The following is a 20629-nucleotide window of genomic DNA, read 5'->3' on the forward strand; positions in this document are numbered from 1 at the left end:
AAGTTTTATTATTGGGTTGTGTTCAAGCGTAGCTATACCATTAGTAAGAGTTTTCTGTAATTTGTAAATTTGAACAAGTCGTGAGCCTAAAACAAAATTAATATCGCATTATTTAATTTATTACAATCAAAAATATTAAATTAATACCTTGAATGTACAGTAAATTAAAATTTTGAATTAATAACAAATTACCTTTATAATTGAACCATTTTTTGTGATTCAATTTGATTTCATTTTTGTGAAAATTAACATCAGAAAGTGATTTTTGTATTTAAGTGATTACTTTAAAGGCACAACATTTTATATTGATTTGTATTGTTCACTAATTTTATAGAAAATTTACAAATAGTCAGAGAAGCAGATTAACGAAAAAATCTAGCAGTTTTATTTATTTATATTTTGTTCACATAATCTGTTGACCAAACGATTTCTCTTGTTATTTGCCTGTCAATCTGACCACAGAGTGGTGAGAATAATATTTCAAACTCCAATATTTTAAAATTATCTTCATAAGTGAAAGACCACAGGCAAACGACAGGAAATTTAATTAAGGTCAATGTGCCTAAATCTGACAAAGTTCAGTTACTTTTAATTCTAATTCAATAATCCTCCATAAATGCAATAGAATGAATAATTCATATCTTTTTTGTATCCCGATTAATTTAAAAAAATTTTAACGGGCAATTTCTTGTTGCAGTTTTATCGCTTATTTTTATGCTCCCCTAAACTGTCCGAAATTTGACGTTTTCCCCTGAAATGAACGTCACTATCCCCGAATAGAGGTCACAGATAATACAACTTTGTCTACAGCACTTCTTTAAGCATCTTTTTAATTTATAACAAGAAAAAAATGGAAAAAGACCACTTGTATTAGGTTTAGAGTTGTAAAAAAACTTTCGTATTTAGAGCTTGATTCTTCAAGTGACACTAATTGCGGCAGTATGAAGTCCTTAAATGGGACGTTTTCTACGACCTTTCCAGAGTTAGATGCCAATTACAGCAACATGGTTATATGCTACACAGGTAATCATGGTTATATGTGATGTAGGTAATCATGGTTATATTCATGTTACCAACTATGTAATCAAAAGATGTGACAAGTAATTATAGATGCATGTTATCGTGATTGCACATAATCATATTGCAAGCTATCAAAATATATAACAAATAATTACGACTAGCTCTTATGATCTAATAATTGCAAATGGTATAATATGAGATTACAGTACAAATTCTAATACGAAAAGACATACAATATATTAAGGCATGCATCGTTAATATGTTAACAAAAAACTATTTTTAAAATATACACAAAATAAAAGATGACAAATAATAGTTTACTTTTTATTCAACATTTAAAAACTATAACAAATAAAAAGTACAGAAGAGCAAACAAATATCTGTTACACAGCTAATTGTAACAGAATTTTATGTAATTATAGTTTTATAAATAAATGCATAACAAAAAAATCTAGATTCTGAAAAGATATTTTTAGATAAAATATATTTGATTTAAAATTCTATAAACAATGTTAATATCAATTAAAAACATTTAACAAAATGTAACTTTTCAAACATAAATATGTTACATTTTATACAATTTGTTCTTTGTGAATAAATAGTGCAAGAAGATTTAACGATAAAAAAGATTTATTTCTTACGATTAGGAAAGCTCATTGAACATGTAATTGTTTCTAAAATTTTTTAATACAGTATGCTGTAGAAAATTTATGAAGGCAATAAACAATATAAAATGGACGGAAGAATGGAATGATAAAACTTTTAAAAATAGAATGACCTCATTATATATATATATATATATAAAACAAGGTTTTGTAAAGTTCAATCTTTGGCCTGATTCAAAAGTGATATGGCCATAATATATAAATGGAATGTCTTTATTTTAGATGGAAAACTACTGAATTTTTAAAAATGCAAAATAAAAAATACAATATCATACATTCAACAAGTCAGTCATCAAACATTTAAATATGAATAATACTAAACATAAAATGCATTTCATTTTAGTCATTTAACATAAAAATATTTCACAAAAATGCTGTTAGCACAAAGTGGTAATAAAACAGTACATTCAACAACATTTTGTTAAATTTGAAACAGAAATATAGCTTTTTAACTTTTCTTCACATAAGTTATGGGCACAAAATTAAGAACTTTTTAATGGCAAAGTGTATAGTTTAAACCACCATGCTGAGCCAGCAGCAGGTATACATTTGTAAGTATAAATGGATGCAGTTATTGCTTTACTCTAATCGTTCTTTGCTTGTTCATATTGCTTAACATTAGACTAATATATGATGTCAGTAAATCGTCCATTTTATAGCCCTATAAATAAACAAATATATTAACATATACTTGTCTCAAATTTATACAGGAGTTTTATAAATCAACTAAATAAAACTCATAACAATTGTAGAGAGAATTTGATTAAAATAAAAGTTTTAAATTAAAAGTTTTTTTTATTTGTATTCAAACAAAATGTGTAATTTTGTCCTAATTGTAAGTCTTCTTCCTCCTTTTAAAAAATTTGAATAAGAAAGGGGAGAAAATGCAGTGACAATGTAAAAGGATTTGATGCTAATAATAATGGCACCTAAGTGAAAAAGTCTAACATTTTATGAGTGATTTGTTAAGAAGCATTATCTAATGAAGCATAAAAATATAATTAGGTAAAGATACTAGATAATAGTCTGTTCTGAATAAGCAGGAGTGTAGTTAGTTGTTAGCAAGATATGTGATGCTGTCAGAAAGAAAGCAACACAAAATTATGGAGCTCATATAAAAGAGACATGAGAAAATTACATTTAAAGTATGTAGAGGATTATTTAGTCCAGTTACATTTATCTTATAAAGTATTTGATATATCCCTGCCATTTATACAAATTTCATTTTATTCTTTTAAAGAATATTTTTAAGCATTCATTCTGCAATTTTTTTAAAACATTAATGAAAATTTAACAGTGATATTCCTCTTAAATATTAAAGGATTTAAATTTTTTTAAACAATATAAACTAAATAATAAAAAAAGAAACATAATTAACTTTATCTCCTTACGTTATTTTGTTTTAAAATGAAAAATGGTTTGGGGTTCTACTTACCAAAGGTGTTTCACACAGTAACTTGTTCCCTCTTACTAAATTGCCAATGGTCATATGAAAGTAAGTATTACCGCTACTCCAATTTGATATGCGGGTAAATGGATGAGTGACTAGTATGTCCTAAAAGAAAACAAAAACAGAGCATTAATTTTTACTGAAAAATGTATAATTGAAACTCATTTATTAACAAATCTAGGTTTATTTCATTTCTTTAACAGTCAAGTCATTAGGAAAATTTTTTAAAATTTCCTTTTAAAACAACAATATTCTTTTGTTTATCAGAAAAGCATTTTATAGCATTACTGTGATTTCTCCAGGGATAAAAATTTTTCGTTTCAGTGATCATTTTAATACTCAACTAATACAAGTGTTATTCATACAATGAATTGCTTTTAAATACAAGAAACATTTATTTTAAGTAGTGATCTTTTAAAATTTAAGTAACCTTGTCACTGGCCAATAATGTACCTATAAACAAAACCAGAAATAACTTAAATACTGTTGAAACAAATGACCTTTAAATAAAGATATGTCACCTAATTAAACTGTATAAAAATAGTGTATCCTATAACTAAAGAAGTTGCGTAAGCAATTAAGCAGTTATTCTTGTATGGGTGTCATTGAAACTAAAACAGATTGTAAAAACTCTGCTTCTAATAATTGAGGTATATTTTTTAAGGATACAAATAGATTCTTTTTCATTCTACTCGGAACAACAATATAAAGCTTTCCTAAGAAGTTTCTTCTAAAGAAGTCTAACAGATGCATGCTGTTTCTAATCAATCACCTTTAATGTTTTAAAATCTCTTGACATCGTCAAAGCAAATGAGTGAAAGTCTTCATTTTTAAACACTACCTGGCTAGTTGTAGGTTAACAGCTTAGTAAGGCTATCTTCTGATATAAAAAAGTATTCAATATACGTAATTCAGTTCAATGACTTTTATGTGTGGTTGCTAATATCGATTATAAATTTCATAATTTTAAAGAATTTACTAGATATTATTTTCTTGGACATAATTTGAAAATTTTACATACTATTTTTCTTCCTTCAAAAATTATTAGTCTGTGTTGGAAATGCTTCTTATTGTTTTATTAATAATATTTGGAAATGTAAAAAAAACAGTAAATAAATAAATAAAAAAACATAAAGAAATTTCTGTAAGAAGAATAAAAGATGTTCTGGATAGTGTTGTACCTTACAACTAAAGCTTAGGTAATTTTCAAAGATAAGAATTCATATAACAATAGTTGTAATAAACATAGAGGTGTGTCTGTAATGGTATTTAAAATGTAAAAACAGCTAAATATTTAATACAGCCAAATAAATATTTTGTAATTTATCATTTCTTGTTACAGTTATAAAATACTGTTGGATATACAAAATAAATAAAAGTAGAACAAAACAACCAATATTGAAATTTGTAATTTAATTGATAATTTTCTTTGGAACTTTCAAAATTGTCAAATATTGCTTCGTTTTTGTACACTGTTTCCTTATCAAATAACATAAAAGAAATTGGTCTGCTTTACAAGAAAGCATACAGGTAAAAAGATAATTTTAACATGAAGGTCTATAGGAAGGTAAATGTAACCACTAGCCAGCATACATTACAAAATAATCAACTATTGCAAAACAAAAAGTACGAAAAAAATGCATGAAAATGATATTAAATATAAGGATGCATACTTTTGAGGATGGATCAATCAAACTCACGCCATGTTTATTGATTGCTATCAACAACTGTTCGGGGAAATTAGGATCTGTTGTTTGCTGTAAAATGAAAAATTATGCTCAGTTAATGCTAAAAGTATAGATCAAATTTTTAAGAGAAAGCAATTTAACTTAATAATTTCATAATTAATTTTCTTCAAACCCAAGTTATTTTTTTAAACAAAACATACAAAAATATTAGTTTTTATATCTTTACAAAATACTTTGAACTGAACTGAACTAACTGATACCAACTGAAAAACTATTATTTTCTTACTTGATTTATTTTGTTTATAAAAAATAAAATAAAGAAGAAGAAAACTTATTTTACAAAGAAAAAAGTAAAAAACAATAAAAATTGAAATACTTTCTCAAGTTTTTCATGAAATTATGTTTAAATTGTTTTTGAAGCAAACAAATTTTTCTGAAATATATAAAAAAATTTAAAAATGATATGAAAAAATATTTATAACACATGATAAAATTAATATTGTAAAACATAAAATGTTATGTCCAAAAAAGTATTAGCACCAACGCAAAAAATAATGTAATGGCCACAAATAAAAATATTTAAAAGATGCATAGCTGTTGCGAAAACAAGTTTCCCCAATTAGATAATGTTAGTTAATTCTGTATTATGGTGCTGATGAAGATTGAAATGTTTTTATTACTGAACACTACACAGTTTTCCCTACTACTTGTTTCAGCACAAACATAACCCTCTTTTCTTGATTTAGGAAAGCAACTCTGCTAAAATGAAAAATGATTTTGACAAGTTAATTGTTTGTCATATTCAACTACAAACACCAACTCCACAATTCACTAACTTAATTCTATTGTTTGTCTCTCCGTAAAGGAAACGCTGTACTTAACAAGTATATTTTTAGTTCGCTATAAATTTTGTAGTAATTTGAAAAGAAAAAAAAATTCTTAGAAAAGAGATTTCTAAAATTATCGATAGAGTAACTTAATAGTTTCAAAAAGAAAATTAAGATTTTTTTATATGAAGAAAAGACCATTTTGGAAGTAGCTTTTCTGTGATTCTTTCTATTTCGTGGCTTCGGAACTATGATTAAAAATCAGCATTCTTGCTTTTGCAACTGTTACTTACTTCTGCAACTTTCAGTTTATAATAGTTTATCATTTTTCAGGTATATTTTGTACAAAGTAATACTTTTTATGGATATTTATTTGAAACGCATAACTGAGGCGCTATCATTATTTACAGAGAGAAGAGGTTAAAAAAAGTGTTTAACCATTGTATTAAATATTAATGAATACTTAAAAAATGCATAAAATTTTGAAGCATTTATAGTATTCAAAAAATAATTTTTCTTAAAACTCTTACAAAAAAGATATGAATTCTTTCCTTCCTTATGATATTAATCTAAATAGATAATCATGAAAGGCTAGACTTCTTAACTGCATACATTTAACTTCTTTTATCTATAATTTAAAGCAAGCAAGTAAGGTTAAACTGGCTCTGTTCCATATTATTTTAAAATTTTATTAAGAAACATTCCCGGTGAAGAATACTCCAAGATTAATAGTTAACTCTGTCATATTAAATAAAATGCAGGCAAGATATTTCCATAAAAGTTATATTTTCTAATGATAATAACAACAACAAAGTTGCCCAATAAAAAAATTGCACTGTAAATATAAAAGAATAATCTTGTAAAATTATAAATATATTACCAGATATATATTAAGAAATTTTGAAAAGACAAAAGATCAGCATCTTTCTATTAAAATAAAAATTTTACAAAAAGTAGGTGGAATTACCTTAACTTCAAAAAAGGCAGATCCAAATGTAGGCCACTTGAAAATTACTTTGAGAAAATTGACTTTACTTTCTTCTGGACTCATGCCAGCATCTTGGTTGTATGCAGCAACAATGGACTGAAACAAGAATTAAAATATATTCATAGGATATAAATTTTTCTTTTCAAAGACAATCTTTTGCAATGCATATCAATGAAAAGTTAGAATTAAGTGTGAAGTTAGTGCAAGGATAATGTAATATAACTTAAGAAAACATGTGAGAAATTTAGCTATATATGTATATAATTGGAATTGTATAAAAAATTTCAAAAATGGTTTTAAAAGAAAATTAAAACCAATTGATCGAATCTATAAAACAAGTTATGTTTAAAATGTAATAAAAAAACAATTAAAAGCCTCAGTTTTATTACTTTTACCAAATGCGATACCCTAAACTAAAAAACTATTAAAACACTTTATTTTTTCAGTTTCATAAATTAATTTTAATATTAATGATGGTTTTTACAAAATATTACAGGCATAACTAAGAAGTATATGTGTATAACAGACTTAGCTATAATCCAGGAATTTAAAGTGAGTCAGTCAATGACATTAATAAAGTGATTTAATAAAACCAATAATATAAACAATAAAAAATATTTATTTTAAATTAAATTTGCGATTGATTAAAAATAAATTTGGCTAACAAATAAATTTGAAATCAATTAGCATAATTTTTTTTCAATATACTGACTTAATATCTTATAAAATTCCAAGCAATTCTATCAATTATGAGCTTGATGTTGAAGCAAACGTTTTAAATCATCAAACAAACGTTTCAAATTGAGTGAAATTTTTAAAAAAATTTGGATTATATTATAAAATTTTAATTCTGGATCTTACAAGAAATTCATAATGAACAGTAATATTACAAGCATAGGTGATGCAAATAAAAAGAAACGCAAAAATTCATCCAATAAAACCAAAGACCCTCTTAATTGGGATGAGCAATCTGAAAGAGCATTTTCAGCAGTCAAACAAGCTATCACTGAAGCCACACTTCTTAGACACTCTATTTTTAATGCTACTTTAAGTCTTTTTACTGACACATTGGATGTAGCGGTCGGTGGTTCTTTAATGCAATTACAAAATAATAGATGAGAACCTATTGCTTTTCTATAAATTAAACTCACTAAGAGTCAGAAAAATTGGTCCACATATGATCAAGAATTATTGGCCATATATTTGGTAATTAATAAATTCAGATATATGCTCTAAGGTAGAGTTTTTACGATCTACACAGATCAAAAACCTCTGACTTATGCCATCAGTCAAAAACCGGAAAAGTGTTCTCTGAGGCAATTTCCTCATCTCGACTTCATTAGCAAATTTTCCGCTGATATAGGCCATATTAAAGGCTCTGATAACATTGGAGCTGATGCTTTATAAAGAATAGAAATAGACACTATTTCATTAGAATGTCTTGATTTTAAAGCCATATCAGAAGAGCAACTTAAAAATACAGTACTTCAGAATTTTCTTTCCCATTCACCACCAACTTAAACACATTATTTTCCTTTAGAAGATGTAACACTTAAAAACGGCAAACAACCTTCTACAATAATATATAAATTTAAGACATATCTACTGGTGCTCATGACAGTCATACAAGTGCAGCATTTTTTTCTCTACAAAATTATCCATTCATTTAAGTAATGATGCCTGCATCAAAGATAAAAATGGAAAAATCTGATTTAAAATAAAATAATTTTGCACAGTATATCCAAAAAAAAGTTTTTGTTGGGGAAACCTTTCTTTTTAAATACTTCTTATCTACCTTTGACTATGAAATCTTAGCTCTAGATTAGTACCAAGAGTTGTGTCACTGGGAAGACAGCTTTGACTGGAATGAGATTGAAGTACAGCACAGGTTGATAAGTCGCTTTTATTTAAAAACACAACTAAATTAGCTATGTTAAATTTAATAATTGTACTTCATTTGCCTAACAAAAATTTTCTAATAACAATAATTCAATACAATTTCAAATTGTAGGTACAGCATTTTGCTTGGTATAGCAAAATAGTGAAATGGTTTAAAATAAATCAATTAAGAATTCAGTAAATAATAAATGCTCAACAAAAATAATAGTGAATTAAGAAAATTTAAAATTACCCTTTTCCAGTCATTTGCAGTTTGAGCTTTCAATAGATCAGCGGGAATCATTTCTCTCAGCATATTTCTAAAACGAAGTATATCTTTATAAAGCACCAAATGAAATGTTAATAAACGATGATTTGACAATATAATTCAAATAAAAGATCTAATAAAATTAATATGCTACTGTGAGAGTTATATGTTTTTGGGAATTCCAATTCAGTAAAATATTATCAGCTAGCATAATCGCAGTGTTAAAAATGATGGATATTTTTCACACTACAATTGCACAGATGAGATATTTTTTTACAAATTCACTGCACACAACAGATTAAGGGATTGAATGTAGATTTCAATGCTATAAGAGCCCGAATTGGATAGAAAGCATCAAATTCCAACAGTTTCATATTCTTAATGTTATGAAGCCAAACAGGGTTTTAAACTAATAAATAAAATAAGGAAATATCACTGCGGTCTCCTTAAGTTATGGGACCCATAATTACATGAAAAAGGTAAATCTCCTGAGAGGTATTAAAAAAAAGTTTAATAATGCTTTATTAAATATTTCAGAAAGTTTTTGGATTTTACCAATTTGAACTAGCTTATAAAAGGGAAAATGCCTTTTAAATAAAATTAACCAGAAACTCACAGTTAGAGCAAAAATTTTGCCAAAATAGTTATTCCCAGATGACAAATTGAACATAGTATTAAATTCAACAGAAAGACAAATAAAACACTAAATGAACATTGTCATGTCATCTTACGGTATGCCTTGAAGTTCAACTTTGCTTTCTCCATATCGCACTCTGTAAATAAGAGCAGCTAATCTAGCAGCTTCTTCTTTACTACACTTATGATAACCTCTTAATAATTTTGGCAATTCCTAAATAATGTAAAAATAATAGTCACAATTTTGTCACAATTAATAGTCACAACATTGTTTAATTTCAAAATAATAGATGCATATAAAACATTTATATTACCTGATGGTAATGAAATATGATATCAGCATTCCTATCTTTGCCAGGAACAGTGTTTGTCCACAGCTTTTTCATAAAGAACACTTGATAAGTAAATTGTGGTATCGAACCTTTAAAAGAAAATGTTATAATTTTATTACTGGTTTAAATAATAATTTAAACCTTGTTTATTAAGTATCCCTGGCTTAAACCCTTAGCAAAACTATAATTGGTGATCCTTACAGAAACTTAAGAAAAAATTTAAGCAGCAAATTAAGAGCAATTTTAAACATTTTAATATAAAACAAACAATAAATATGCATTTGTCAATAAAGGAAAGAATTTATAACTTACAATAATCTCAAAAGTGCTTATGTCTAACTAAAGAAGAGGGAAATAAACCACTCTAAATAACTTTCAGTTTTGTCTTTGCTATTTTATAAGCTTAATTCTAATACAGACTTGTGACATCATGATCAATAAATAAAACAAATTAACATGCCTAAAAATTTAATAGATATATATATATATATTAATTAATAATACAATTTATTCAATGGTAAAGGGAAGGGATAATATTGGTTAAGATGATAGGACAAGATAATTTCAAAGAATATGTTCAGTGTCATAAACTGCTTCTGCTTCACATTTTATTTTAAATCAATATTATGTATATCTTTTAATATTATTAATATGGAAGAGCCAAAATCATACCATCTCTAGTAGGTCTAGCTTTCCTTATCCAATCCGTTAAATGTCGAACAAAATCAAAAAAGAAATCTCCCTCCGGCACACTAATAACTAGATGAAAGTAATTTCATTGAGTTTATGCTTTAAAAAATTAAACAATACTTAAAATTTATTTATTTATTTTTTAAAAAAAAGACACCTCTTTTTACCTTTGTCTGCTATTTTGACAAATAGACTAAAGCCTTCTGCAGATCTTAAATTCAAACGTTGAGATATGTTTTGGCAAAAATCTTTTGCTCGAGTACTGGAATCAACTTCAAAAGCCTAAAATGATAATTATTTCACAAATATTTTGAAATATCTATTAATTAATACGTTAGCAAGTCTTGAATAATAAAATTTTACAGCTGAGTTTACAAATTATCAAATCATAATAGTAAGAAACTCATTTTAATCTCATATTCTATTTTTAATTTGTCTTCCTCTTTAAAAAGTACAAAAAAATACACAATAATTTTTCAGAACTGTAAATATATGAAGGATTAAGTCTTTTCAAAATCGTTTACACCCATGATTTTATACATAAAAACCTACCAAATGATTTTAGTTCAAAAACTAATAACTACTTAAGATTTTTTTAAAGTTATAGTTCAGGAATTTTAACTCTTAATAGTATATTTTGCTTCTAGAATATACTTATGCAATTCAAAAATTATAGCTTAAAAATCATGTCAATTGCTTATGAATTTCTACACAAAAAATAAATGTACAACATAGTGCAATGCTTTCATATGAAGCTATATGATACATAAAAAAGTTAAACATACAAAATAAAAAAGCCAACAAATTTTTGAGCTAAAATATTTTTTTACATCGTAAAACTTTTTACACAACATTACCTCATCAGTATCATCAGGAAAGTAAACTTTGTGAAATATTTGAGTGGTTTTATGTTGAATTGCTTCTACTTCCACCAAATGAGGGGGATATTTTCTTTGACCAGTCCTTCAAAGAGAATTAATATATCAGCAAATATATGTATTAAACATAAAAACCTTAATCAAATCAACTAATAATATCAGTGTACACTTGTTAATATAATGGATAATTCAGGTTTAATTTAGAAAAGAAACATAACCAGACTTAAAATTTTTATTTCATCGATGAATAAGATGGCATTTAATGATTTAAGTTTCTAATAAACTAAGGAAAAATACATAATTAGTCAATAGAATGATATAACATTAGCATTTTGAACAATTAGTCATTAAAGACATAAGTTTAACTATGTGTAATTAAAATATCATTTCAACAACATGATTTCATATATTTATTATGAAATTAAGATATCATTTCAACTAATTTTAGCAAACATTTTAATTTAACTAAAATATATGTTATGAAAATAAAACAGACACAGTATGAATTAGATACCTAAGAGTTTTTTGAAGACGTTGTAAGGAATCAACAGCAATTGGATGTCTTCTTGTTCTCAAGAAGGAAGTTAACTCTTTCAGAAGTATTTGGCTAGGTGCAAATAAACCAGTTGCAAGCCACATAAGTTCCCATCCTCTTTCCTCACTTAACCTTGAAAGTTATATATAATGTAAGATACAATTTCTAACAGCATTATTCATATAAAGGAATAAATAAAGAAAACTACCTATTTTTGTTATCAGTTAGTTGTTTCATAATTTGGCAGTATATTTCATCTCTCAAAATTTCCTAAAATAAAATAATTTTGTTGTTAAATTGATTTTGATAACAAATAAGACTGAATGAACAAAAACAAATAAAGACCATAAAATACAAACATTTAGAATTTTGGCTAGCAATATGACAAGAATTAAAAACAAAACTCACATGCTTTAAAGGTCCATCATATATTTGATCTGTTAATTCATTTCCAGTTCTTGTCCGCCTGGAGGGCAGATCACCCATATATTTTAATAATGGTAAAACATGTTAAGGTAATAATGTATCTAAATGAGGATAGGATATGCTTTATGATATGCCAGAATAAAGCATAAAAATAGGAAAGAATAAAGCATAAAAATAGACATATTATAGTTTGAGTTTTATAAACAAGAACTTTATTTAGTATCTCAATGAGGAAGATTCTTGTTTAGAAAACCAAATCTAAGGTATATCCATTTTTCCGCTTAATTCAAATTGGTTAGCTTTATTTGAAATAATGCATATTTTTAACTAGATTAAAAAAATAAAATATACATAAATAATAATGAATTTTACTTAAAACTTATTTAAAAATAAAGCAACATTTAAAGGATATCATTAAATGCAAAACAGGCTTCTTGACAAAGCTCTTCTTTATTAAGTAGTTTTTTCAGTAAAGGTTGTTTAATAGGTTCTCTTGAATGACGCCATAGTTGGTCATTATCCCTTTTTCTCGCAGATGATAATGTTAATGTTCTTGGAATCGTTCTCTTTGGTGGAAGCCTGCAAATACAGAGAAAAAATTGTGATAAAAATTAAACTGAATTTATCAATGGGTATGATGTGAATATAATGTAACAAAAGTAGTTGCTCAAAGATTCAAGTTTAAAATTGTGGATTTATATTACAATATATAACAAAATACATTAAATATTTGAAAGCATATCTAGCGTATGTGTGACAATTACTCAAATGTATAATTGAATAAATTAGTAATTGGCATCACAGCATTCAAAAAGGAGTCAGTCAAAATAGGTAATTTTAATAACTAATAGTACTTGTTGGTATTAAAAAAATGTGAATTAAAGAGCTATCGCTCTAATTTTGGGTAATTGTTTTGTATATAATAGCCAAACTTTTTTTTTATCTAGTGATGAAAACTCGTTTTGTCTGAGTTAAGAAAGATATGTCATTTGAATATTTTGTTGCCTCCTTGACAATTTTTTGACAGTCTTAAGAATATCAATGATATTTTATTAATGCAAACATTATACAGCTCAATAACATTTTAGGAGATAATTTGTATTCGCATTGTAATATTATATGGAATAAGATATCACTCAAACATAAGTCTTATAAATTGATTAATGGAAATTTAAATTTTAACTGTTAAATCATTGGCTTCTAAAATAACTGATATCTGAATTATTTTGTTCATGGAGAATTTTGGTATTCATACAGCGTACATACTAAATCTGTAAAAAGTAACTCTTCTCTTCCTTCAGTCGTAGTTCTTTTACATACAGCAAAATAATTAACAACATTTGAAAGATATAGTGATAATAATAAAAATCACAAAACTATAAACAATATCAATAGTAGGAAAAAGTAAGGAAATAAGTTAACCATAGGTATTCATAAAACTGTTTTGAATTGCCCTAAAAATACCAAGATAGCTCAAAGTTTTTAAGCTAGTAGTTTAATTTTCATTGAAGTATTAGCAATTTTCATTTTCCTGTATTTCTCAGGCTTATAAAATCTGCAACAGTAGTGGTAGCACTATACCAGAGTAACGCTTGAGGGAAATAATTTTTTTCGAATAATTCCTCAAATTGTGAGGAGTTACTTCCTACATGCCAATGTATGCATACCCTTTATACATTAAATGCACATTAATTTTTTAGTGCATTTAATCAAACCATTAATTAGTATATGATCATTTGTACCAAATCTTACAAAAATGACTGATGGATTTTGAAAATCAATAAAAAAGGTATTATACTTGAAAAAACAAGGAAATTTCACCCGATTAAATTGCACACGATTAATTGCACCCGATAAAATTCCCATGTTTCTCTCGCATAATGCCACAAAAATTATATTTTTATCATGGTCCGTAAAATCCATCAGTCATTTTTGGGACACCTGGTTTATGCTAATCATTTAATAGCAGAGTCATTTACATTTAAATTCTTGGAAGCTATACAAACCAACAGCAAAAAACAAAATGTTTTTGTAACTAGTAACAAACTAGTTTTGATTGTTAATAATATATTGACACCTAAAACTCACCTAAAGTGGTCAATTGAATATTCTTCAAGAGTATGAGGTTTATCAACAGGCTCTGGTCCATTTTTGGGTCCGTGAATGAAGAGCCTTTTACCTTGTTCATTTCCATCGTGCGAAAATAGAGCTAATATATTATTTGGAGGTTTCACAAGAGCAGGCAAAACATAAACAAACTCAGACGGAAAATCTCCTCTTTCGTTAGATCTTTCATTTCTTCCAGCAGCCCAGTTATTAGCAGCCACACTTTCTCCAGTGTGAGAATCATCAAGTAAAATAAGGTCCCCTTGAGTGAAACTAAGAAATGATGGATTATCACCTGAAAAAATTTTAATCAAAAGAAAATTATTTTCATACGAAACATATTTATTTATATTAAATTTGAAAATTAAATAGATCCTTCATTCATAGACAAGTAAAGTAAAAGCACTGTATTAAAATATCACACATTAAAAACTCTTATTTTTTTAAAAAAAAATATCCTTTTAAAATTAACTCTTTAACAGTATAACCTGAGCAAAGAGCTGAAGAAACTGAAGCATCATCACGATAAAAATTAAAAATTTATTAACAGCCATAATTTTTGATTAAAAAAAAAATTCACCAAAAGTTGAAACACTGCTCTTTTTTTTCTTTTGCAAAGGTCAATAACTTGTACAGAATGAGGGGGTCAAACTATCTTATTGTCAGCCAATTTTCTTCTAAATTCCACATAATTAAATTAAATAAATGTTCAAGACTACTTAAACATAGAACTTGAAATTCTAAACCAAGTTGAATATTACAAAACATGTTGAAAACAAGCGAATATTATCATGCAAGTCTCAAATAATCACACACAATTAAATAAACAAAAAGATAATTAAGCTATTTAATTTTATTGAAGACAATACAATGAATATTTGTTATGATTGTATAACTTTGTTAGATGAAAACAGTGTAAAATAAGTTGCATAGTTCACAGTAAATTGCTAATTTTAAGGAAATTCTTACATACTTAATAATAGATTTATATTCCTTTATTAGTATTTCGTGAAGAGTAAATCCTTTTTACACTGATAAGTAGTTATAACTATCACAATATTTTGAATGCAAAATATCACAATTTTACATGCACATAAGTTTTTTTATCTGCTTTTAGAGATTACAGATATTCTTCAGGTTGTATGAAAATCATGTAGCAGAAAATATTTAAAACATTTGGAAATAAGTGGTTTGTAGGAATAAATATTATATACTTCTAGCATATATATTTCTAAATTTACTTCTCTGTATAACATACTCATATTTGTTCAACACAATATATGTAAACAGTTCACAAATATAGTTACTTATAAAGAAATAACAGTAAAATATGACATCTATATGACATTTAATTTCAAAGCACCAGGAGTAATCTGACTTAAAGAGTATATTTAAACAATGTAACCTATAATGGAAAAAACTTAATTCATAACAATACCTTTATAATCTTGGAGAGCAATGACATATCTAGCTCGTTTTTTCAAGCCTTCTAGAAAGAACTCTACAAGTTCTCTGATGTCATCAGAATTAGGTGATTGAAATGTAAATTCTTCCCCTCTAACAGTACTGATACAAAAACTTTGAAGAAAAGGCCTGGTACCCCTAAAAAGAGATAAATTATGGTAATTTACAATTGAATTAATAATTAATGTGTGGTTAGTTATAAATGTAAAAAAAGAATAATTTTTACCAATTTATATTTCTCAATAAATGAGGGTATATTATAACTTTCATTCAATTCATGGGCATATACTATCAGATAACAGTAAATAAAGTAAAACATAATGCAGTAAAAAGGTATTTCAAATAAATATATGGTAATTATGTACCTCTGACTTATAATGGAGGTAATTTCTGGAAATGAAAGCTCCAATAGTACTTGTTCTTGATCATCAACAACATAAACTCCAGTCCAATTAATGGCTAAAATTACATCATTTTTCGGTAAATGAGGTCCAGCAGATCTCAAAGCTTCATAAAAACGTGAAAATAGAAGGGGCCATTTAAATTTTGCATAATCAACTACATCTTCTTTGACTCTAGGAATAGGAACTCTGTCACGATAATAATAACTCTATAATAAAACAAGAAGCATAAGTAAAATATAATTGGAAAATTTTTAAATGATGAATAAAAACTATTATTAAACATTCGATATAGGGTGGAGAGTCGCGTATCCGGAATCGGTGGGACTACCAGAAGTCCGTATATTAGATTTTCCGTATAATAGACCCCTAAGGTAAACAAAGCTTAAAACGATCTAATAAACGACCTGAATCCAAGAAGAAGAAAAAATAAACATTATTTTTCAGCAGTAATGTTTTAATATTTAATTGATATCCAATCAATCAAAAACAAAATATCAGAAAAAAATTATTTTTGCTTAAAATAAAGAAAACGAAAATTTTTTTGACAGTTATGAAAATATTAGTTGCTCTCTCCGCTAATTTGAACTAGAACGATTCAAGCAAGAAGGGGAAATTCCCTTCATTCATTACAGTGGGTAGGTAGAGGAGAAAAATTTACTTCCTCCTTATTTGTTATTCAAGTTGAGGGCGGGGAAGTGACAAATTCTTATTTTCTCTCCCATATTTGGCTATCAATCAAGCATAAAGGCACGGCATGCTGATTGGATTTTCTTTATTTTTTCTTGTGTGACTGAAAGTGACTCCCCCTTCACATTACGTTTTCTGCACAGTATTTCTTCTTTCCCTAACACTCTAATAAAAAGGTTCTAGGAATTGCCTCGTTTACTAGCCAGCTGCATAGGAAAGAAGGGGGGAGGGGACTCAGTTGTGCTCTTTTGAAAATAAATCTCCCTCCTTTCCTGCATTCACTAACAGTCATGTGATGGCCTCGGTAGATCTTCTTTTCCCCTTTCTGTTCATTTATGCATACCTGCCAACTTTTACGCATTTGGCGTAAAATTTTATTTTTATATTTAAAGTGGTAGTAAATCTATACTATTTTTTCTTTTATAAACTTATTTTTTAAATGATTTTGATCACCACTATTCTTAAAAAAAATTAAGCATATACATAATAAGTGTTACTATCATGGTTGTCAGCTAAAGACTTTTTACATACAGCGTATTTCTTTGCTTATAATTGAAATTTGAATTCCATTTTACTACCACAGGGAAAAATCATAAAGGAAGAAACCAAAAGTTGGCAGGTATGTTTATGGGTTCAATGCATAAATCACTAGAAGCTAGAAAAGAAAAAACGTGTCAAAAGGCCTATTTTTTTAAAGAGAGGGGAAGATGAAGAGATATGTTTATTTTGCTTGTTAAAAAGTGTCCGGGAAATCAACCCTTCCGGAAAAGGGACACCCGGATATGGGACGTTACTCTATATTTGTTTATGGATGCAGGTGAAAGTTTTAAGAAGAATTATTTAAAAACTAAAATGTTTCAGAAATATTTATGAAATGAGTAAATTGAATAAATTTTTAATTTGAACTACAGATTAATACATTTAGTTGCAGGAAATTTAAATAAGAGCAATCAAATAATTAAATTGAATTTATGGAAACTAAGAAATAATACAGTTTCCATGGCTTAAAAATAAATAAAATGTGCATAAAATAAGGAAACAAGCTCTTGTTCCATACGATATCTACGCAAACCGAGTGTGTCAAAGAGTGATTTCTAGGATCCGCGATTTGAACTCCATGTGCCGTAAGAATATCAATATATTTATATTAAAAAAAAACAAGAGAATATTAATAATAACTAAGCTGTAAAAAACATATAAATTTCAAAAAAACCAAAAAAGAAAGTAAAAATTCATAACAATGCAATAATTGTCAAAAAGAATGATCAAAATACTATAAATATTTATGACGGAATCAGCGAGAGTTGTGATTGATGATAAAGTGAAGTTTCAAACGCGTGATTTAGAATTTTCATGTGTGAAATATATTGGATGTATTTTATTTAAACTAAATAAAAAAATAAAAGGGACAAATGTACTGCTTTGATAAATTGGTTTGCTCATACTCAATCATATTTTATTAATATGATGTTTTAAAAAAATGAAGGAAAGAATATGATTTCTAGAACAAACTATCCACAAAACTTTTGCTATTTCGGATTTTTGTTATTATTTATTTGAAATTCTACTGAATTCATTATCAATTTCTTTTTCTGAAGAGGGAACAGAAAAATCGTGAGCATTTCTATCACATCCGATGCAGAAGAAAGGCATCTTTTGAATATAATTCTGCAGAAAAAAAATTCTTCAAACATTTATGAAGAAAAGCAAACGAAATTTTTTTATTTCACAAAGAAAAATCTTTCTGCAAAAACCATGTAACATTCTGCACAAACCATGTAATATCGCTGCAAATCTGCCACGAGTTCTATTATTACATTCTCACCAACTATTTTTCATCAACATTCTTAATTCTTCAGATTAATATTATTGACCCTAAAATATAAAGATAGATCCTAGCAAAAGATAAAAAGAGGAAGGGTGGTAATGAAATTTGGGAGAATTAATTCAACGAAATAAAATTTTCAAGCTCAAGGAGTAAAAAAAAAAATCACTAGATGGATTGCCTCATTACATCATTTTCTGCTATGAATTTTTTAGATAATAACATCATGAATTTACAAAAGTAATCTTTTAATTTTAATTTATTACAATAAATTCACAGTTTTGGAATTTTATTTACAAATTCAATTATAAAAGAAAGCGTTTAAAAATTGAACAAAACTATTTAACTTATTAAATATTGTTTGAAATTTCTTTGAAATTATGTAAATAAAGCTGCTGAATAACAAAACAAATAGCAGTTTATTAACATTTCCAAAAAATTGGAACATTTCATTCTTTAAAATGCCCTTTCAAGAGCCTCTCTGGGTCTCACATTCCCAGTTTGATCTTTATTTTACAAAAAACTTCTTATTTTAAAAATCATTTACAAGAAAAGTTTTCACTTTTATAATGAATGATGCAATTGGAACTTATAATATTAGAAATAAATAAAAACTAGAATTTTAAAGATAAAATAATATTGCATATGCAAACATTAAAATTTTTTATATTGTAATTAAATTTACATTGGTAAAATTAGGCTACTCATTAAATCAATGATTTTATTATATCAAAAAAAGTTTATATTTTTTTTGTTATACGATTCTTTTTTATGATTATGTACAATTTAGAAATATTTACGTACCTTTTTACAGGCAGTGATTACCAAACCAGCCCACCTTTCTAAGCTTTTATCACCACTTTGTAAGCAATAATCAGGAATATAATTAGGCAAAAGAGATAGCAATCTATCCATGCTTAAGTCAAGACCATGTTCAATATAATATTGTTGTGCTGCAATCATAGCTAAATCTTCTTCCTGTAAAATTATAAAAATGATTAAATTAAAAAAATACTAAAAATGAAACTTTTGCATTCATATAATAATAATTTTTATAAGTCAAAATATTATTATTATTATCAACAAGGACCAGATATTTAATCTCAATCAAAAATAAATAGCTTGTTTGACGATTAATTATTAAAATTGGGAAAAATTTATAACTTACAAAAATTTAATGGATATTCACCATAATTTATATCAATTAAATGATAAATATTTTGTAATATATAAAGTACATACAAGCAATAATTGGAAAAAGATATTAACACCATACCTTATCACACCTGTATTCACCAAATTTCACACCCCTAACAACTTGCTGAAATATAAGATTTGTAGCAACAGCATCTTCAGTTGGATCATGCCAGGGAGCAAAGATTTCTTTACGGAAAAACAATCTCCATGGAGCATTTCTTTCTTGAGCACCCTGTTCTTTGGCATATTGCTCACACTGAGATATTGCATCCATAACATGCTCACCTCCACTTCCTAAAGATGAAACCTACAAATAAAAATTGTAAGACATAATTAAACAAGAAAACAAATAAAGATTCAGTAATTAATTACATTAAGAAATGTTACTAATTGAGTCATAAAATATTTTGCTTATTTTCTAAATATGTGTATATTCTATATTTAAAAATGCATCAAAAATTTTTCAAAATTATCTTGATGTAATTGGATATGAAGTTAACTCCTAGTTGTATACATCAATATTGAGATAAAAAAGTATTTATACTGAAAAGAAACTTTCCCCAATAACCATTAGTTACTATTCCTGCATAGAATTTCAGAGTTTTTATTATAATCTGGATTTTCGTAGCTTTTTAATAGGGAAATTTTTAAATTAAAATAATTGC

At 26.6% G+C, this 20629-nt stretch overlaps 1 protein-coding gene across 4 annotated transcripts in view; it reads right to left on the reverse strand.

The window, feature by feature from the left end:
* Nucleotides 1–1330: 1330 nt before the first annotated feature.
* The window catches only part of ck (unconventional myosin-VIIa ck), an 89290-nt gene continuing 69991 nt past the window's right edge, over nucleotides 1331–20629 (reverse strand). For all 4 annotated transcript variants that reach the window (XM_016072360.5, XM_016072361.4, XM_087155973.1 and 1 more), the window contains 19 exons: nucleotides 20044–20271; nucleotides 19572–19745; nucleotides 16217–16461; nucleotides 15826–15989; nucleotides 14370–14682; nucleotides 12694–12860; nucleotides 12264–12355; nucleotides 12064–12125; nucleotides 11835–11987; nucleotides 11300–11405; nucleotides 10610–10724; nucleotides 10425–10511; nucleotides 9735–9841; nucleotides 9516–9634; nucleotides 8770–8836; nucleotides 6618–6734; nucleotides 4809–4892; nucleotides 3121–3240; nucleotides 1331–2346 (listed from right to left, as the gene is read on the reverse strand). In XM_016072360.5, coding sequence (XP_015927846.1) covers nucleotides 2257–2346; nucleotides 3121–3240; nucleotides 4809–4892; nucleotides 6618–6734; nucleotides 8770–8836; nucleotides 9516–9634; nucleotides 9735–9841; nucleotides 10425–10511; nucleotides 10610–10724; nucleotides 11300–11405; nucleotides 11835–11987; nucleotides 12064–12125; nucleotides 12264–12355; nucleotides 12694–12860; nucleotides 14370–14682; nucleotides 15826–15989; nucleotides 16217–16461; nucleotides 19572–19745; nucleotides 20044–20271 — 2610 coding nt within the window. In that variant the 3' untranslated portion in view covers nucleotides 1331–2256. The remainder of the gene's footprint in view (nucleotides 2347–3120; nucleotides 3241–4808; nucleotides 4893–6617; nucleotides 6735–8769; nucleotides 8837–9515; nucleotides 9635–9734; nucleotides 9842–10424; nucleotides 10512–10609; nucleotides 10725–11299; nucleotides 11406–11834; nucleotides 11988–12063; nucleotides 12126–12263; nucleotides 12356–12693; nucleotides 12861–14369; nucleotides 14683–15825; nucleotides 15990–16216; nucleotides 16462–19571; nucleotides 19746–20043; nucleotides 20272–20629) is intronic.

The sequence above is a fragment of the Parasteatoda tepidariorum genome, chromosome 12, assembly GCF_982258835.1.
Source record: "Parasteatoda tepidariorum strain Cologne lab strain chromosome 12, Ptep-v5.0, whole genome shotgun sequence".
Classification (NCBI taxonomy): Eukaryota; Metazoa; Arthropoda; class Arachnida; order Araneae; family Theridiidae; genus Parasteatoda; species Parasteatoda tepidariorum.